We start from the raw sequence: 21,510 nt of genomic DNA, 5'->3' as shown, positions 1-21,510 counted from the left end.
CTCAAAACGAAAAATCCTCCTAGGAGAAGGAGACAGGGCGTGTATGGCTTCCCAATACGCATCAGCATGCCTTAACCTGAGGGACAGTGAGTGACCTAGACACACACAACACACTGATATACTCTCTCTCTCTCTCTCTCTCTCTCTCTCTCTTACACACACACACACATACACACACACATGCTTGTGCGTACACAAACAAATATACATATAAACATTGTGATTATTATTATTATTACCATTTATTACAGCATTTCTCATTCATATATATGCTGTTATCATCTTTGTGTTTGTTTGTTTTTTATTAGTACTATGCTTTGGCAATATTTATATTATATATTATATTTGTACTGAGTATTTCCTGCCAATAAAGCTTATTGAATAGAACTGAGAAGAAGCATTGATAGGTGTGAGGATGGGGGAGGGGCCAGGCGGTAGCTGGGTGTGAGAGGTGGGGGCGGGGCTGTGTAGGGGGCGGGGCTGTGAGGGGGCAGAGCACTAATGACTGGGGCACCTGGAGGAGGTAAGAGCTGGGAGGCGGGGAAGAAGAGGGAAAACCAGAAGACAAATGCAGGGTAATTACACGTCCTGCCCCAGGCCCTCCCCCAGGCACAGCTCCACAGGTGTGTGTGCGTGTGTGTGTGCGCGCGCGCGCGTCTGTATGTGTGTGTGCACGTGTCTGTGTGTGTGTGCGCATGTGTGTCTGTGTGTGTGTTTGGATGAACATGCATGAGCACATGTACCGTTTGTTTCAAACGATTTGTCGTTGTCTCAAAGAATCTTTCATTCATACACATATACAAGTTACATATATTTGTAAGTTCGTATCTGTGCATTTATCAGTTTGCATATATTTGTGCCTACGTACACTTCTATGACTGAAAGCTTTGTCGTCAGTCTGCACGCCACAGTGAAGCAGGGTGTGTGTGTGGGGGTGTTCAAATGTCTGGGTAAGTGTGCGTTTAAGTCTGGCTGTTGTGTGTGTGTGTGTGTGTGTGTGTGTGTGTCTGTGTGGCTTCGAGTGTGTGAGAAGCGGGAGGCACCTTGCCAACATGCAGGCTCTTGAAGGGCAGCCTTCACAAAGAGTGGTGGGAGGGATCAACACCTTTCGTGACAAGGTCCCTGAAGAGTTTCCTGCTGGAGTCCACAGCTACACAGGCCTGCTCACTAAGTCTTTATCCCACCTGTAAAATGGGCTTAAGGCTTTGAGTTCCCTCCACACAAAAGCGCAAGGTGGAGGTTACATTATAATTTCAGGTGAAGGGGAGGAGTAGGAGGGGGAGTTTTGGCTGGAACGAGGTTGCTCGTGCGGAGGGGTGTTGTTTAAAGGTGTGTGGCATATGGAGGTCAGATTCAGCAGAAACCTCCACACATCCAGAACCGGCCCTCTCGCAAGTTGCGTAGGGCCCCGCAAATTACGCAAGGCCCCGCCTTCCCCTCCTCTCGTGCCAAAGCAGGTGTCAATCAGTTACAGCATAGAGAAGATGATGAAGCGCAGCTACATTTCGGGCAAAGAAAAGAGGGGAAACAAAGCATGAGACTGAATTGCGGGAACAGCAATCAGGTAAACTTGTGTTATCTCCTCTCCAAGTTTGATGTCAGCAAATAACAGTGGCTAAAGTTAACGTTGAGTTGCTTGTTAGCTTTCAGCGCATCCTAGTCTGTCTGTCTTGCTAACCAACACTTGGGCTCAGCAGCGCATCTCTTGGTCTGCGTGTGTCTTTTGCTTGTCAGCCAGTGACTCCAGGGCTGTGTTCTGTGACTTTGCGCCTGACAAATGTGAGAGTGAAATTTATTATGTACGGTTTGAGAAATGCCACAACGTGCAAAGCTGTTTATAAACTGCAGTTCGGAAATGTGTTGCGCTAATAGCTAACGTTACCCGATCTGTTCCACGAATATTTACACTGTGTGGCCAAATGAGTTAGCTAGAGTCTAGCTGCTAGATAATGTAGCTAGCTAGCTACGTTGAAGTACATGTATTAAGTGTACTTGTGTAATAGTTTTTCACTAGGGATAGGCCTATCCATATTGCAGCTGATTAAATTAATAAGATAATAAAATTTCAACAGGCCCAGTACAACCAGCTACTACAGATACCACAGGCCCAGTACAACCAGCTACTACAGATACCACAGGCCCAGTACAACCAGCTACTACAGATACTACAGGCCCAGTACAGCCAGCTACTACAGATACTACAGGCCCAGTACAACCAGCTACTACAGATACTACAGGCCCAGTACAACCAGCTACTACAGATACTACAGGCCCAGTACAGCCAGCTACTACAGATACCACAGGCCCAGTACAACCAGCTACTACAGATACCACAGGCCCAGTACAACCAGCTACTACAGATACTACAGGCCCAGTACAACCAGCTACTACAGATACCACAGGCCCAGTACAACCAGCTACTACAGATACTACAGGCCCAGTACAACCAGCTACTACAGATACTACAGGCCCAGTACAGCCAGCTACTACAGATACTACAGGCCCAGTACAACCAGCTACTACAGATACCACAGGCCCAGTACAACCAGCTACTACAGATACTACAGGCCCAGTACAACCAGCTACTACAGATACTACAGGCCCAGTACAGCCAGCTACTACAGATACTACAGGCCCAATACAGCCAGCTACTACAGATACCACAGGCCCAGTACAACCAGCTACTACAGATACTACAGGCCCAGTACAACCAGCTTCAACAGATACCACAGGCCCAGTACAGCTAGCTACTACAGATACTACAGGCCCAGTACAACCAGCTACTACAGATACCACAGGCCCAGTACAACCAGCTACTACAGATACCACAGGCCCAGTACAACCAGCTACTACAGATACTACAGGCCCAGTACAACCAGCTACTACAGATACTACAGGCCCAGTACAGCCAGCTACTACATATACCACAGGCCCAGTACAACCAGCTACTACAGATACCACAGGCCCAGTACAACCAGCTACTACAGATACCACAGGCCCAGTACAGCCAGCTACTACAGATACTACAGGCCCAGTACAACCAGCTACTACAGATACTACAGGCCCAGTACAACCAGCTACTACAGATACTACAGGCCCAGTACAGCCAGCTTCGGGAACTACTAACACAGACCTAGGTGAAGTACAGGCAGCCTCAACCAGTACTAGCACTAGCACAACCAGAGGTGTACAGCCAGCATCAGCTACAAGCAGTGCGGGGGGGGACGGGACTCGATTGTAGCACTGGGGTGTCAATAGAAAAAAGTTTACATGTCTCACGGGTCAGGTTGGAGGGCCCCTCAACAGAACTTTGCTTAGGGGCCCAGGGAGGTCAGGGCCGGCTCTGCACACATCCACAGCCCATCAGTCACCATCTTTGCCATTGAGCTAATCAGAGAACAGCTTCTAGCTCAATGGGATGAGTTAAGAGTTTTTACTAAACTAACAAGCAGACCATTATCTTTTCTATCAAAAACACTTGAATGTGCCATCTTTAACCAACTGTCTTCGTATCTCCACCAGAAAAACCTCCTGGACCCCCAGCAGTCCGGGTTCAAAGCTGGCCACTCAACAAAGACCGCCCTCCTTACAGTAACAGACACTCCATGTTACAAGAGTATACTCTCTCTCTTCCGTTCTGATACTCCTAGACCTGTCTGCAGCATTTGATATGGTAGACCACCAGATCCTCCTCTCCACCCTCGAGGAGAAAGGCGTCACGTATGCTCCCTGTTGGCATCCTACCTGACGGGCCGCTTCTACCAGGTGACATGGAGAGGGTCGATGTCAAAACCATATAGTCTGACTACAGGTGTTCCACAAGGGTCTGTCCTGGGTCCTCTCCTTTTTCCCCTCTATACTATATCTCTGGCTTCTGTCAAGAGACTGCTGCGGGAATCATGACCAGCCCCCCCCTCAGACACACACACACACACACACACACACACAAACACACACAGCGTTCGGGGGGTTTTCCTTCCTACGAGAGCTCCACATGCGAGACGAGGAAGATCTTCGACCACCCTGTGGCCGGCGAGCAGGCCTCCATGCACCTCCTGTCTCTCCGACAGGGCTCCCAGAGCATCACGATCAAGAACAAGTATCCTCTTCCCCTCATGAGTGCCAACTTCGAGCCCCTCCTGGGGGCTACCATCTTCACAAAGTTAGACCTCCGGAATGCATACCACCTGGTCCGGATCTGTGAGGGGGATAAGTTGAACACTTCGTTCAAGACCCCAGAGGGCATTATGAGTATCTGGTCATGCATTTTGGGTTAACTAACTCCCTCTGTCTTCCAGGCTGTGATGAATTAAGTCCTGAGGGACATGCTGGACATCTTCATTATGCTCTACCAAGACGACATCCTGGTGTTCTCCGGGAGCGCTGAGGAACACATCCAGCATGTCTGCCTGGTCATCCAGCGTCTCCTGGAGAACCGTCTCTTCATCAAGGCTGAGAAGTGCACCTTCCACGCTCCCTCTGTGGAGTTCCTGGGACTCATTGTGGAAGGTGGACGGACTCGGCCTGACATCAAGAAGATTAACCTCAACCTCAGTCCAGGAAGCAGCTGCAGAGCTTCCTGGGCTTCGACAATTTCTATCGGCGGTTCATCAGGGACTTCAGCAGGGTAGCAGCACCCCTCACCGGCCTCACCTCTACTCGGCACCCCTTCGGGTGGACACCGGGAGCCAGTGCCACCTTCGATGACCTGAAGAGACGTTTCACCTCCGCGCCGGTCCTGGTCAACCCTGATCCCTCTCTGCCGTTCGTCGTGGAGGTGGATGCCTCTGACATCGGCATCGGGGGGGGGTCCTGGCACAGCGGTCAGCAGCGGACCAGAAGCTCCACCCCTGTGCCTTCTTCTCCCACCGGTTCATGCCAGCAGAGGAGAACTATGACATCGGCAATCGGGAGCTGCTGGAAGCGTTCGAGGAGTGGTGGCACTGGCTGGAGGGCGCAGAGCACACTGTCACGGTGTGGTCGGACCACCGGAACCTGACATACATCCGAGCGGCGAAGAGGCTGAACTCTCGCCAGGCACACTGGGCCCTGTACCTTGGCCGGTTCAACTTCACCATCACGTACTGGCCGGGGTCCAAATACACCAAGGCTGACGCACTGTCTTGGCTTCACTAGGCGGAGGAGAAAGACCCCATCACCCCAGACACCATTCTCCTCACCTTCTGGGTGATAGGGGGAATGTCGAGGCAGTGGTCAGGAGGGCCCAGTGCAAACAACCCGACCCTGGAACCGGCCCTCGGAATCACCTCTTTGTCCCGGACTCGGTCGGTCCCAGGTTCTGCAGTGGTGCCATGCGAGCCGGTTCTCCGTCCACCCGGGGGTCCAACGCACCATGGCATTCGCCCAACGACGGTTCTGGTGGCCCGATGTCCGGGAGTTCGTCGCTGCTTGCCGGGTGGCATCCCACCGGCCGCCGGCCGGCTCCTTCCGTCCCCTTCCTGTCCCCCGGCGCCCGTGGTCGCACATCGCTGTCGACTTCCGTCACCGGTCTTCCACCCTCTGGAGGTAACACCACCATCCTCACCATTGTAAACTGGTTCTTCATGGCTGTGCACCTCGTGACGCTTCCCAAACTCCCTTCCTCCCTGGAGACGGCAGAGCTGCTAATGCAGCACGTTTACTGGTTCCATGGGGACGGTGACCGGGGTCCGCAGTTAACATCACAGGTCTGGAAGGCCTTCTGTGCGGAGCTTGGTGCCACCATCAGCCTCTCCTCCGACTACCATCCTCAGACCAACGGCCAAGCCGAGAGGAACAACCAGACCCTTGAGTCTGCCTTGCGCTGCGCCTGTGCTCTCTAACCCTCCTCCTGGAGTAAGGACCTGCCCCAGGTGGAATAATCCATGAACACTCACACCGCTGCTGCCATGGGTATGTCACCGTTGGAATGTTCTCTGGGGTACCAGCCCCCTCCATTTCCCCTCCAGGAGTCCGAAGTGGCGATCCCGTCGGTCCAGGCCCATCTTCGCCGACGTCATCGGGTGTAGAGAGTGGTCCGGTTGGCCCTTCTCCGGTCCAACGAGCGCGCCCGTCGTGGGACCAGCCCCTGTGTACATTGTCGGCCAGGGGGTGTACCTCTCCGCTTCGGATCTCCTGCTGCAGACAGCCTCCAGGAAGCTGGCCCCCCGTTATATTGGACCTATGAGATGGACAGTATTGTCATCCCCTCTGCGGTGCGTCTCAGACTTCCGGTGTTGCTGCGGCGGGTCCACCCCGTGTTACATGTGTCCAAGCTCCAGCCTCCTCGAGCCCCCTAACACATCCTCTCCCAGCTCCGCCTCCTCCTTAGATCGTTAGCTGCCGTGGTCAGGGGTTCCAGTATCTGGTGGACTGGGAGGGGTACGGGCCTGAGGAGCGCTCCTGGGTCTCCCGCCAGCTCATCATGAGCCCTGTCCTGATGCCCCCAGGAGGTCGCCAGGTGGCACCCGTTGGGGGGGGGGGTTCCTGCTACGGCTCCAGGTTCTGTGCACCCACTGCGCATTACACTCGGCTCGGCGCACCGCCCCCGGACGCCTCTCCAGCGCTCCGCATCTCCGGAATTCCCTCTGGTCTGCTGGTCCCAGTGGGCGTTCCCGCTTGCCGTCACCGGTGCAGCCGTCTACCTCTGCATGTGCCCGACGCAAACTCGCCTATCGCAGCTGACAGATCTCTGTTTACCTCACGGTGGCAAGTCATTTGTTTAGCTGCGTGCATTTTTGTCTCTATTGCGGTTTTCTTGTTTTTTCCTGTTAATTCTAAGTTGGTTCCTAATTTCGTTTTCCTCTGCTTAGACACGGATACGAGTCTGGACACGGACACTGACCCCGAAGCTCATCGCTTGACCCCTGCCTGATCCCGACCACTCTTTTGGATATTCCCTTGTACTGTAATAAATTGCTCCCGAGAGCAGAACTCCCATCCTGCCTCCCGTCTGGTCACCAGGGTTCCTTCTAACACAAAACCTAACACAATGTCCCGACTCAATAGATCAGATCATTCAGCTCAATGAGCAACCAAAGCTATCCAGTCCGATCATGGCTTATCAGTTCAACTCAGACTACTCTCTATCCGTGGGTGCTCAGAGTAGGAAGTCTCTCTGTCTCTCTTCTTAGCTGAACTCCTTGGAGTCCCAACTTGTGGGACAAAAATGAAAGTTATTGTCCTACCACGTTTGTGGAGAATGAATAATCAGCTCACTCCCTGTTCCTCTGGATCCCATTCTAGGGTTGAGTCGCCACTCCAGACACCAGACTACACTTCTCTCCCGTAAGAAGCAAGCCGGGCTGAAGAATCCTTTGATCTTGTAGAGGTTCAATCCAACAGCATAAAAGACCTGGCCATAAAACCCATCACTGCTCAGACTCATGGTTCACAACCTGGCAGAATCTCTGCTTTTCTTTTCTATACACGTGTCAGTCTAACGTTATATGCACGATAGCCATGCTAGCTAACATTTTCAACTGAGCATGGTAAAACTCACCAAGCGATCTTTTTTTACGGTAGCAGGATATTCACCACCACAGGTCTTTTGAGTTCGCTGCACACAGATGAGGAGATGTGTTCTCCTATTTTCAACACTAGCTGTCACTGTCGAGTAGGCTATTCGAGCCAATCTTAACGTTATAGCAACCGTGACATAATCTTCATGCGCGTGCGCAAAGCTATTGTTGTAGCCGACTTCGACCTCATGAATCAAAAGTGGTCAAACTGAACTTCCTAGCAAACGTAGTGGGTGGCCCTAATGTTTTAAACTTAAAACAACACTACAACATATTTAACCTTAAAGCAACAATACTGTACGTCGACTTTAGAGTCACTATATCAGTTATACATTCACAGACTATTTTCATAGAAATAAAGTCACTGCTATGATAATCTTTTCCCTTGTCTCATGATTTCACATCCCTTGAAGGGTTCTAATAACCAGGGGTTACAAGAGACATGACAATCATTAGATAAGATAAGGAGTAGATAGATAGTTACAGAGATGTTGCCTACATGGTACCATAATGTGTTAGCTATCCCTGTAGTCCATAATAGGATATTTAAGTGAATCACATAACATCTCAACTACAATTGGAACCATGTTTAGTGGTCAGATTAAATACAAATTTAGCTGTGAAACATGGTGGATCTACTGTGAAACATGGTGGATCTACTGTGAAACATGGTGGATCTACTGTGAAACATGGTGGTGGATCTACTGTGAAACATGGTGGTAAATCTTTGGGTTGTCCCTGTGGCCCTTGTTCAAATACATTGAACCATGAATACCAGCATGTACCAGACATTTTGTCCAAAAACCTTGTCCCACACAGTATTTCATACATGTTCCAGCTACACGTTGGCCGCAGACGGACCTTCCAACAGGACAACGATCTCAAACACACCTCCAAAACAATAAAGAAATTGTTGACAGACCACAAGATGAATGTCCTGTTGCAGATGTTCTGGGATAATTAGACTTGTTCCTTGCTGTGGTATTTGCAATCTTTGTGGCGGATGATTCTGAGTTTGTGCTATCCGCCACGTCTGTTAGATGATTCAGAGCTTCCCACCCGCCTCGTCTTTGTCCCTCAACAGTGTCTCTCGGCAGTGTGCGTGAGTAACTGCCCACCATCAACACCTCGGCAAATTGCAAAACAATTTCCCAGCCAACAGTGCCAGTAACTGGCCTTGATATCTGAACTTCAGAGCACTTGACACAAGGTTGATTTGCTGCAAAATGGTAGATATTACAGTATATAAAATGCATATATTACACACACACACACACACATATATATATATATAAACATATATACATACACACACATCTATCTATCTATCTATCTATCTATCTATCTATGTATGTGTGTGTATATATATATATATATATAGAGAGAGAGAGAGAGAGAGAGAGAGAGAGAGAGGGAGAAAGAGAGAGAGAAAGAGAGAGAATAAGATAAAAACCATGTTTAACATTGACCTAACTCGGCACCCAGTCCATTCCAAATTGTAGTGGTGTTTCTTTTTTTGTTTAGAAAATATGGCGGGATATGAAAACAAACTAGCTCACGACAAATATGAGTAAATAAAGAAATTGAAGACAGATTATACTCACAGGCACATCCACGTATTTGGCAGCTGCTTTAACCTTTGAGTGAAAAAAAAGAAAGATACACAAAAGTTGAACTAAGCAGATCTGGTTTCCACAAATGACACAATGCTTTTCTTAGCTGAGAATGGAATGTCTCAGCTTTGTTCTGTGGGGAACCAAAATGTAGTTACTTACCGTGAAAGAGTAGATTGAAGAAAAGAATGTGCCCTCGTCATATCTGGACAGCTTGGCCAGAACACCGTCTAAAACTGCGGCAAACTGCCAGTGGACAGGAAGTCAGAGCTGTCCATTTGTAAGAGTGGGTTCGGTTACAGTATACAGTATGTTCTGATACTCTATGTCTTTCTCATCAATTTATTTTCCTGCAAATTAATTTCAGAATGTTTACAATCATATTTAAAGACCACAAGAAGGCCCGTACTCATTGTATCATGCTCAATATAGAGAAGACTATATTTTCTTACATTTTTACATGAGTAATTTAGCTTTTCACAAAATCGTATCTAAAAAAACAAAAACACCAGTGTGAATGAATTCTGATGGAAAGAGGTTCTCCGGAGCAAAGGAATAATTATTATATGATAGCCTCATGGCTACTTAATTTATAACAAATAAAACGAAGAGACAATGCATCTGTGGTTCAATGTGCAGCTGTGAAAGGTGAACTATTTCAAAGGCTTTGACTTACAGGTATGCACGGTGTCTTACCTTGGAGACCAGAGAGGAAATCATTTCTTTAAAGGAGTCATCGATCAGGACATCGATTTTGGAATGGTACTGCTGCTGAAGGTGTGTGTGGGGAGGGGGGGGGGGTAGGAGGGAACACAGTTTAGAGACCTGCTGTAGGAGGAGGGGGCTGAAAGTTAAAGCATGACACACACCCTCTGAGTGAAAGGCAAGGCTAAAACCATACACCCAGTCTGAACATCAAGCCCCTCCCCACACACACACACACCGTCTGTCTTTATGCTCCCGTTCCCCGAGCGTTCAGGCGAGAGAAATCTTCCCATGTAACTGCGCTGAGTTAAGCAGCTAATAGGGCCATTATGTGGCTGAATGGCATTCCCGCTCGTGTTGGAAGGCGATGGAATTTGAAGGATACTTTTTGTGCTTCCCCACAATTAGAGCAGCCTTGTATTCCACTAAAGCACCGGTCCAGCTGCGCGGACCAAAGGCTCACACCAGATTCAATTAATCCGCCATTTCATGTCTCATAACCCCCATATTCACGGCACTTCTTTCCCTTGAAAAAACACAGCACACCCAAAAGGAGAGAGATAGAAAAGCAGAGAGCGAGAGAGAGAGAGAGAGAGAGAGAGAGAGAGAGAGAGAGAGAGGTAGAGAGAGCTTCTATCTGCGGTGCTGAATGGCACCTTCGGCAGCAGGGAGTTCATCTCTTGGTGACAATGCCCTTTCAGGCGCGTCTAAAGAACCAAATTAAACATTTCAATCAACAAAGCCTGCAGATCGGTGACAAACTGGGGGTCCAGGGAGGTCAGCGCTCGCAGTTCTCTTTTTCTTTTCACCGCTTTTTTTCCCTCTCCTGCTCCGCAAAAATGGCAGTTTCTTTTCACAAAGAATTTTTCAAGCAAATCTTGAGGACATTTTTTTATTTTCCTCAATTAACATTGCTGTCTTTTGCTTCTTATATTGGAGAAGGAGGCCGTATTGAGAGGTCCCCTCTACACATTACTTTAGATTAAATTTTGTGGTCTTTGCCATTTGTGTAAAAAAAACTCAAAAGAACAATTATTCCCTTTAAAAAACATTTATCTGGATGTGAGCCCCTAAGAGCCACTTTCAGTCTTCTTCTTCCAAGGCCCCAACACATCCCCATTCAAATGAGGACAACATCAGTCAACAACAAATTACTATTTTTCATACATATGTAACTCTACCTTAGATAAAATGGCTATACAGAGAGATGACCCCAATCTGAATTTTATACATGGCGAAAGGAGATTTCCATCAACTAAGAATCTAAGAAGAAGAATCTAAGTCTAAGAATGGATTTTGGGGCAGACCAACTTATCCAGAGCAAAATCACAAGAGGTCTCCACATCTTTATGCTTTAGCTATTGAACTACATCACAAGACGTTCTTATGTCCTGTTCTTCCTCTATGTCTGAAGGACAGATATGATGAAACAGTGGCAGACGGGGAGAACGTCAAAAATGCCAGGATCTCTTTTGTGTTGGCTAGAAGCCAGCTCTCTGGCACTGACTGCCATGGATTGGGTTCAAATGAAAGTCCCCTTGAGACAAGTCAGAAAAGACAAATTGTGCCAGACTAACCAAAAAGATCAAAGTCACCTTAAAGGGTTGTTATTACTTTCCTATCCTGAAAGCGTGGAGAAGGAATGGCAACCCAAGCTTTAGGGTAAACAAGTCACCAAGCCACTCCTCACAAAGTTGCAATGTTTGACTTTCATGTTGATAATATCTCAAAGTATTTTAGACAGTCATTTATCAACACAAAATGATTGTAGAGGTTAAGAATAAAGAAGGATCCACAGATTACTGTTAAAGTAAGGACAAAAGCTGGTGCTTTGAAATTAGGATGCACACATTTTTATGCTTTACTCTTTGCAAAATAAAAATATGTATTCGTTTTTGAGAATAACATGGTTGGCACTAAAACATAAATAATTAGGTGAGGACATGCTGAGGCACTTACCCATTGTTTGTCACTCTTGGATTCAAACAATGACGCAAACAGGAAATACACAGGAAATACACAGGAAACACACAGAAAACACACAGAAAACACACAGAAAATACACAGGAACACAGGAACAAAACAGGAACAGGGACAAAAAAGGAGGAAGGAAAACAAAAGTAGGTAAAAATCAACATTTCAACTGAATTCAATAAATAAATAAAAATCTCTTAAGCTGGGGGTCACATACAACAGCCAAGATAGTTTGAAGCAGTTTTAGAATGGAATATCTGTTTTTAAATTACCTTCTCTCATCACATGATGATGGATCTGCAATAGTAACGTTTTAGAACAGAGCCATTCTAGAACTATAAACATTCTAAAACTGCTTAAGGGTGTGTGTCCACATAGCACCTTTTTCTAGCAGAGAGAGCTTAGGGTGTGTGTCCACTGACAAGCTGTATGTAGCTGAACAGCGCCAAGCATGCAGCTTCTTAAAGCACACTAAAGCTAGAATTTAGAGCTGGCTAGGCTACCGATGTTTTACAGCTACGTTAGCAACAAGTGTCGTATTTTTGCAGACTGCAGACTAACTAGCAAGTTAAGATAGCTAGCTAATGTTAGCTAGTGCTAATATAATGTTCGCTGTCATTGTTGTCATCAGAACAGCCTTTTACAGCCTGCGCTCTAGCCCAAAAAGTTAAACTTTTTTCAACTGCAAAAAAGCCTAGAGCTCATGGCACTATAGCGCTAAGAACACAGCTTTCGACTCTAGAGCCCTAAATATCTCTCATGCAAGACAATACTGACATGTGTCGTGTCTAGTTATCGATACCCTAATGTCACTGACCCCAAAACAATTTGGAAAGTTAAATCATGCACAGCAGCTCATGGTATAGTCTATGAGCTGCTTGTTACGAGCAGCCAAGTTTGACACAGCTGGCATTAACGTTAGCTAGACCATCAGCTAACCATTGCTAGTTTCATGACAACACCCCTTAGCAACCAAGCACAAATACAGTCCGTACGTCTGTCTGTACGTCTAAGTAAATTAATATAGCTAACTAGACACAGTAGATAGTCAAGTAGCTAGACACAGTAGATAGTCAAGTAGCTAGACACAGTAGATAGATCAGTCCTCTCAATGACAGCTTGGCTGGACGTATTTGTTATGATATGATAGTGTTAATCGGCCAATTGCAACTGAGGGTTTTTTCTGTACACTACCATAGTTGATTTGTTTCAGAGACAAGGAAACATCAGTTATGTGTTTCTGATACTGAGAGACTGAATAGTGCAGACACTTAATACACTGGTTAAAAAAAGGAGAAAGATTAGGGTTTTTAAAAAAGCAAAGTAGAAAAATATGGGGGCCATCCATTTCCCCCAGTAAGAACCTTGTGAACCTTGGTGTGCTGTCCCCAAACAGCCCATTTAAACGCTCCGTCTACAGGTGCACTAAGTGACATCATGGCGGGGTGGCTGGACTGTCCTACCTCCTGACCGGAGTCCAGCACACACAGCTTGGAGCACTGCTTCTTGGCATCCATGAGCACGTTGAACATGGTACACACCGTCAGCGACACCCGGAAATCTGTCGACTTGTTGGCCTTCTGCATCTTGGCATCAAAAGCAGCTTTTGTTCTGAGGATAAATGTTTTTGTAGTTCATATAAGTAAACAGGATGGATACAGTATCAGATAAAACCAACACATCTTGTTCTCAACCATCTCTCAATCGTAACATGGTCACTATTATGCTGTGATTGTGAGAGGAAACACGGTTCACAGAGTGTGATTGTGAGAGGAAACACTGTTCACAGATGTGATTGTGAGAGGAAACACTGTTCACTGAGGTGATTGTGAGAGGAAACACTGTTCACAGATGTGATTGTGAGAGGAAACACTGTTCAGAGATGTGAGAGAGGAAACACTGTTCACAGATGTGATTGTGAGAGGAAACACTGTTCACAGATGTGATTGTGAGAGGAAACACTGTTCACAGATGTGATTGTGAGAGGAAACACTGTTCAGAGGAAACACTGTTCACAGAGGTGATTGTGAGAGGAAACACTGTTCAGAGGAAACACTGTTCACAGAGGTGATTGTGAGAGGAAACACTGTTCACAGATGTGATTGTGAGAGGAAACACTGTTCACAGAGGTGATTGTGAGAGGAAACACTGTTCAGAGGAAACACTGTTCACAGAGGTGATTGTGAGAGGAAACTGTTCACAGAGGTGATTGTGAGAGGAAACACTGTTCACAGATGTGATTGTGAGAGGAAACACGGTTCACAGAGGTGATTGTGAGAGGAAACTGTTCACAGACGTGATTGTGAGAGGAAACTGTTCACAGACGTGATTGTGAGAGGAAACACTGTTCACAGAGGAGGAAACACTGTTCAGACGTGAACACAATTCACTTCCTTTGCAAACTACTGTATGTACAGCCAAAAACATCCTGCTAGTAAAGTGCTGCATCCCTCAAATGGTTCATGGACAGTGATGGATGTAGAGGTGGGAAAACGATACAGGTTTCTGGGAGTTAATTAGGAATGAGCCCCATGTTGAAGGGGGGGGGGGGGTAGGGTTAATTAGTAGGGTCATGTTAGGGCTACCCTGTATTCACTGCTGCATAGAAAGTGGAAGCTGTATAATGTAAAGTGGAGGGCAGGTGGTCCTCGCTGACCTCTTGACGCAGGCCTCCATCATGTCGCTGGCCATGAGCTTCAGCCTCTGCTCCAGGTGGTTGGCGAACTCGACCTCAGGCCAGTGGAGGTCCACAACAAACATCTGGAGAGCGTCCAGCTTCCAGAACAAGTCCTCAGAGGTCGCTGAGCCTTTGCTAGAGGTAAAAATGTTATGTGAATCAGAGGACAACAACCACATATTCCACAACATGGCACTGAAGCACTGTAGCGTCATATAATACAGAAACAAACTTTCATGCAGACATCATAACGGACACAAATCAACCATTAGGCAGGCCGGACATAGAGGCTCTCTTAACCCAATTACTGAGACTACCTTCCAGAACTACATTCACACCTCCTTAAAGTCAGATAGAATGCATTTGCCATGAAGTTGTAAAGTAGTGCAACACTTGACATTGGCTAAGAGTTCATGACTTTCTCTCAAAGTCATACTAAGGTAATTTTAAATCCTGTTTAAGTATGTTACTGTTGGGGTACCACAGTAAACCCACACACACACACACACACACACACACACACCCGCGAGTGGAGTTCTGAGAGGCTGTAGGAGATTGAGCACAGACAGACAGACAGACAGACAGACAGACAGACAGACAGACAGACAGACAGACGGGCAGACAGACAGACAGACAGACAGACAGACAGACAGACAGACAGACGGGCAGACAGACAGACAGACAGACAGACGGGCAGACAGACAGACAGACAGACAGACAGACAGACAGACGGGCAGACAGACAGACAGACAGACAGACAGACAGACGGGCAGACAGACAGACAGACGGGCAGACAGACAGACAGACAGACAGACGGGCAGACAGACAGACAGACAGACAGACAGACAGACGGGCCTCCAGCAGCACCTTCTCCCCGGTGTCTGGCCCAGGTTACATGGCAACCGCCGGCGCCAGCAGCATCCAAGTGTACAGCGCCGGAGAGAGAGGGGAAGCAGGGAGAGCTGGGGAGGGGTGAGGTTAAAACAGCACCCTCCCTCCCTCTCTGTGCCTTTAAAAGACTTACCTTCACAAGTGGTGCGTGGGAATAAATGGTTTGGGCGAAGTCATCTGTGGTGCAATTAAACCCCCCATCTCTAATTAGGAGCTCGTCTCCCAGGGGGACGGGGGATCCCACACGCCCGTCTGTGCTAACAATGTGCCAAGGTTTTTCTCGTTTTTTTCTTGTCTCATGAGCCCGGGTGTGAGGGAGGTGGGGGGGGCATTCAGAGCGCCCTCCTCAGAACAGACCACTCCACCAGACTGCTACAGTTTGGGCTGTGACCTCACGTCAGAGGTGCCCCTTTCTGATATTCACTACAGAGTCGACTCCAAGGCTTTCAGCACTCTCAGAGTATCCATTTCCCTACACTAACTGAATTAAACGTGACCATATATGTGCATTAAACATGATAAATAAATGAATGCAGCTCTACCTTTCTCTATAAACCTTTCATAAAAGCAACCATGAAACTAGCACACGAATACAAACTAACAAGAAGGAAGTGGACGTGGTGAGAGAGGATGAGGGATCTGTGAGTCAGAGGTCTGAGGTGGAGGGAGTCACCGACTGTTCAAAACTATGTCAATACAGTTATACTGTAAGGATAAACACTCTCACTCGCTTTTTAAACGTATATTCATATGCAATATACTGTATATATCACAAAATATTGGGTAAATTAATTCCTTGCAGGCTGAAATAAAATAAAAAGGATGACGTTCCAATATTCAAAGCTCTTTGAACAAAAACAACAAAAACACCAACTCACGTCTTTCGAAACTAAATAGCTTCCTCACTTGCTCCAGCTCGCTGTGCGCATGCGTGCAATCGTTGCTCCAGCACACTGTGCGCGTGCGTGCTGGAGCAAGTGAGGAAGCTATTTCGTGTCTAAAGACGTTTCTAAAGATCATATTACAGAGGCATGTGAAAAACCACAACAGGCCTATGCTCTATCTAAGCACAACTAGCGATTCATCAAGACAGATTGATGAAAACAACCGTTTCGCAGCAGAAAATAGATTTTTAGAAGCTGCATTCTCGGTGCCCCGACCACCGCCATTACATGGATATACTGGCTCGCGCTGGATTTTAAATTTCTTCTACAGGCCTCCGAATAACACCAAAGTGATCTCGGTGAGTCAAACGTCTTATAATATGTCGTAAATAAGGTCCAGGTTGTCAAAAACGAGCATTGTCCTTAAACTAGATTAGCTTTGATTCATATATTTTCCCATGAAAACTAGTGGAAAGTGAGGTATGAACTAAAAGGTGGATTTTTCTCCAGTTCTGTTGTATTGACCTGCTATAGGTCCTATGAAGGAAGCACCACAACAAACATTCACAACAGAGACACGCTGGGTCACAACAGAGACACTCTGGGTCACAACAGAGACACGCTGGGTCACAACAGAGACACGCTGGGTCACAACAGAGACACGCTGGGTCAGAGACACGCTGGGTCACAACAGAGACATGCTGGGTCACAACAGAGACACGCTGGGTCACAACAGAGACACGCTGGGTCACAACAGAGACATGCTGGGTCACAACAGAGACACGCTGGGTCAGAGACACGCTGGGTCACAACAGAGACACGCTGGGTCAGAGACACGCTGGGTCACAACAGAGACACGCTGGGTCACAACAGAGACACGCTGGGTCACAACAGAGACACGCTGGGTCACAACAGAGACACACTGGGTCACAACAGAGAGAGGCATGCTGGGAAGAAATGTACTGTACAATACGAAACTCAACTCAAGAAGAAGATATGTAAACAGCCTGCCCTGGGATTGAGCCGCCTTCCAAATATGTGGGTAACACTTTAGAATAACTCTCCCTTATAAATACTTAATACATCATTCACAGATTGTTAGTTAATGAGTTAGTAATGATGTGTTAAACGCCTGTTAATAATTTACAACTATCCCTTATAAATAGTTGAAAGATGGTTCACAGACAGTAATGAGTTAGTAATGCCTTTTTAAATGTTTGTTAATTGATTTAATGATGCCTCACACATAGTTAATAGATCATGAACACACTATTTGTTTACTACTACTTGCAACTATTCCTCATTTACTAACATGTACTAACAATGTGTTGATGAGTCCATAATGACCACTACCATTGCAAGAGAGAGCTGCTACTCTCTCTCTGTATATCCCTCTCTCTCTCTCTGTATATCCCTCTCTCTCTCTGTATATCCCTCTCTCTCTCTCTGTATATCTCTCTCTCTCTCTCTGTATATCTCTCTCTCTCTCTCTATGTATATCTCTCTCTCTCTCTCTGTATATCCCTCTCTCTCTCTCTCTGTATATCTCTCTCTCTCTCTCTGTATATCCCTCCCTCTCTCTGTATATCCCTCTCTCTCTCTGTATATCCCTCTCTCTCTCTGTATATCCCTCTCTCTCTCTCTGTATATCCCTCTCTCTCTCTGTATATCCCTCTCTCTCTCTGTATATCCCTCTCTCTCTCTCTGTATATCCCTCTCTCTCTCTCTGTATATCCCTCTCTCTCTCTGTATATCCCTCTCTCTCTCTGTATATCCCTCTCTCTCTCTCTGTATATCTCTCTCTCTGTATATCCCTCTCTCTCTCTGTATATCCCTCTCTCTCTCTCTGTATATCCCTCTCTCTCTCTGTATATCCCTCTCTCTCTCTCTGTATATCCCTCTCTCTCTCTCTGTATATCTCTCTCTCTCTCTCTCTCTGTATATCCCTCTCTCTCTCTCTGTATATCCCTCTCTCTCTCTGTATATCCCTCTCTCTGTATATCTCTCTCTCTCTCTGTATATCCCTCTCTCTGTATATCCCTCTCTCTCTCTGTATATCCCTCTCTCTCTCTCTGTATATCCCTCTCTCTCTCTGTATATCCCTCTCTCTCTCTGTATATCCCTCTCTCTCTCTCTGTATATCTCTCTCTCTCTCTCTGTATATCTCTCTCTCTCTCTGTATATCTCTCTCTCTCTGTATATCTCTCTCTCTCTCTCTCTGTATATCCCTCTCTCTCTCTCTGTATATCTCTCTCTCTCTCTGTATATCCCTCTCTCTCTCTCTCTGTATATCCCTCTCTCTCTCTCTGTATATCCCTCTCTCTCTCTCTGTATATCCCTCTCTCTCTCTGTATATCCCTCTCTCTCTCTCTCTGTATATCCCTCTCTCTCTCTCTGTATATATCTCTCTCTCTCTGTATATCCCTCTCTCTCTCTGTATATCCCTCTCTCTCTCTGTATATCCCTCTCTCTCTCTCTGTATATCTCTCTCTCTGTTTATCCCTCTCTCTCTCTCTCTCTCTGTATATCCCTCTCTCTCTCTGTATATCCCTCTCTCTCTCTGTATATATCTCTCTCTCTCTGTATATCTCTCTCTCTCTCTGTATATCCCTCTCTCTCTCTCTGTATATCCCTCTCTCTCTCTCTGTATATCCCTCTCTCTCTCTCTGTATATCTCTCTCTCTCTCTGTATATCCCTCTCTCTCTCTGTATATCTCTCTCTCTCTCTGTATATCCCTCTCTCTCTCTGTATATCCCTCTCTCTCTCTGTATATCCCTCTCTCTCTCTGTATATCCCTCTCTCTCTCTGTATATCTCTCTCTCTCTGTATATCCCTCTCTCTCTCTCTGTATATCCCTCTCTCTCTCTCTGTATATCTCTCTCTCTCTCTCTGTATATCTCTCTCTCTCTCTGTATATCCCTCTCTCTCTCTCTGTATATCCCTCTCTCACTGTATATCCCTCTCTCTGTATATCCCTCTCTCTCTCTCTGTATATCCCTCTCTCTCTCTCTGTATATATCCCTCTCTCTCTCTGTATATCCCTCTCTCTCTCTCTGTATATCCCTCTCTCACTGTATATCCCTCTCTCTGTATATCCCTCTCTCTCTCTCTGTATATCCCTCTCTCTCTCTGTACATCCCTCTCTCTCTCTCTCTGTATATCTCTCTCTCTCTCTGTATATCCCTCTCTCTCTCTGTACATCCCTCTCTCTCTCTCTCTGTATATCTCTCTCTCTCTCTGTATATCTCTCTCTCTCTCTGTATATCCCTCTCTCTCATGATATTTTGCTCTGTATCCAGCATTGTTAGTACATGTTAGTAAATGAAGAATAGTTTAGACTCCGTACATGTCTTTAGTTTAGACTCTGTACATGTCTTTAGTTTAGACTCCGTACGTGTCTTTAGTTTAGACTCTGTACATGTCTTTAGTTTAGACTCTGTACATGTCTTTAGTTTAGACTCCGTACGTGTCTTTAGTTTAGACTCCGTACGTGTCTTTAGTTTAGACTCTGTACATGTCTTTAGTTTAGACTCCGTACGTCTTTAGTTTAGACTCTGTACATGTCTTTAGTTTAGACTCCGTACATGTCTTTAGTTTAGACTCCGTACATGTCTTTAGTTTAGACTCCGTACGTGTCTTTAGTTTAGACTCCGTACGTGTCTTTAGTTTAGACTCCGTACGTGTCTTTAGTTTAGACTCCGTACATGTCTTTAGTTTAGACTCTGTACATGTCTTTAGTTTAGACTCCGTACGTGTCTTTAGTTTAGACTCCGTACATGTCTTTAGTTTAGACTCCGTACGTGTCTTTAGTTTAGACTCTGTACATGTCTTTAGTTTAGACTCCGTACGTGTCTTTAGTTTAGACTCTGTACATGTCTTTAGTTTAGACTCCGTACGTGTCTTTAGTTTAGACTCCGTACGTGTCTTTAGTTTAGACTCCGTACGTGTCTTTAGTTTAGACTCCGTACGTGTCTTTAGTTTAGACTCCGTACGTGTCTTTAGTTTAGACCCCGTACATGTCTTTAGTTTAGACTCCGTACGTGTCTTTAGTTTAGACTCCGTACGTGTCTTTAGTTTAGACTCCGTACGTGTCTTTAGTTTAGACTCCGTACATGTCTTTAGTTTAGACTCCGTACGTGTCTTTAGTTTAGACTCCGTACGTGTCTTTAGTTTAGACTCCGTACGTGTCTTTAGTTTAGACTCCGTACATGTCTTTAGTTTAGACTTGTTGACGAGGTGACAAACATGCGAACACCATGAGCGGTCCATGCTACAGCCACCCACAAGGCCTTGCGCCCACCCATACACACGTGCTGTCCCCCAACGGCCTCATCCAGGCCGGGCCAGAGAAGCGGGGCATCTGTGGGAGGGTGAGGGGCAGGTCGGGGACTTTGGACAGAGGTACGCTCGGTAGGTTGTTGGTTATTGTCCTGTCAGAAAGAAGTTTACACCAAAACTAAACAACGATGTTTTGAGTACAGTGTGTGTGTGTGTGTGTGTGTGTGTGTGTGTGTGTGTGTGTGTGTGTGTGTGTGTTTGCGCGCATGTGTGTGTGTGTGTGAGTGTCTGAGAGAGATGCTTTAATAACATTCTTTAGAAAATTCATTCATTCTGTTTTGATTGTTACTGATGTAAACATGCAACTTGTAGTTTACATCTACAGTGCAATATATATATATATATATATATTAAGGCTGTCAATTTAACATGTTCACTAGATTAATTAAATATGCAAACATTAACAACGCGTTAATAAAAATGTACGCAATTAATCGCATTCGTTGATTTCGTCGCTGTAGGTGGCACAGTTGCTGCGTCATTGCCTGATTTAACATTACTAAAGCGATAAACTTAATTTGGACCTCAATGACCCCGTAGGCTATGTTGTATGTCATGCAAAAGCATATTTTCCTTCAAACAAACTCAAGGAGGCGGATAATCACTTTGCTTTGCCCTCTAAATGAAAAGTTTACTTTTAAAAAACTCCCAGATGGGACAGTCAATAAGAGCGTGGTCGTTTGCATCCCATCGAAGCAGTTTTAGCCGCGTGATTTTTTTTACCAACCAACTTCTGCCATAACCACGCCCCCGCGAGTTTTCATTGGTTAGGGTTAGGGTTAGGTTTAGGTTTAGGGTTAGGGATAGGGTTAGGATTAGGGTTGTCCAATGAAAACTCGCGGGGGCGTGGTTATGGCAGAAGTTTGTTGGTAAAAAAAAGCACGCGTTTTAGCCTAACATCATCTCAATGCTAAACATGTTAACAGCT

The 21,510-nt window shown here is 46.1% G+C and overlaps 1 protein-coding gene across 1 annotated transcript in view; it reads right to left on the bottom strand.

Moving 5' to 3' along the window:
- cadps2 (Ca++-dependent secretion activator 2) overlaps nt 1–21,510 on the bottom strand; it is a 404,172-nt gene that overhangs the window by 21,409 nt on the left and 361,253 nt on the right. Inside the window, exons 20-25 of the mRNA XM_084453028.1 lie at nt 14,448–14,603; nt 13,255–13,402; nt 11,777–11,791; nt 9,809–9,883; nt 9,275–9,358; nt 9,104–9,136 (exon numbers count right to left, since the gene is read on the bottom strand). Coding sequence (XP_084309154.1) covers nt 9,104–9,136; nt 9,275–9,358; nt 9,809–9,883; nt 11,777–11,791; nt 13,255–13,402; nt 14,448–14,603 — 511 coding nt within the window. The remainder of the gene's footprint in view (nt 1–9,103; nt 9,137–9,274; nt 9,359–9,808; nt 9,884–11,776; nt 11,792–13,254; nt 13,403–14,447; nt 14,604–21,510) is intronic.

Source organism: Borostomias antarcticus (assembly GCF_949987555.1).
Source record: "Borostomias antarcticus genome assembly, chromosome: 18".
Classification (NCBI taxonomy): Eukaryota; Metazoa; Chordata; class Actinopteri; order Stomiiformes; family Stomiidae; genus Borostomias; species Borostomias antarcticus.
The sequence above is the reverse complement of the archived record's forward strand: the minus strand, read 5'-3'. Positions and strand labels throughout refer to the sequence as shown.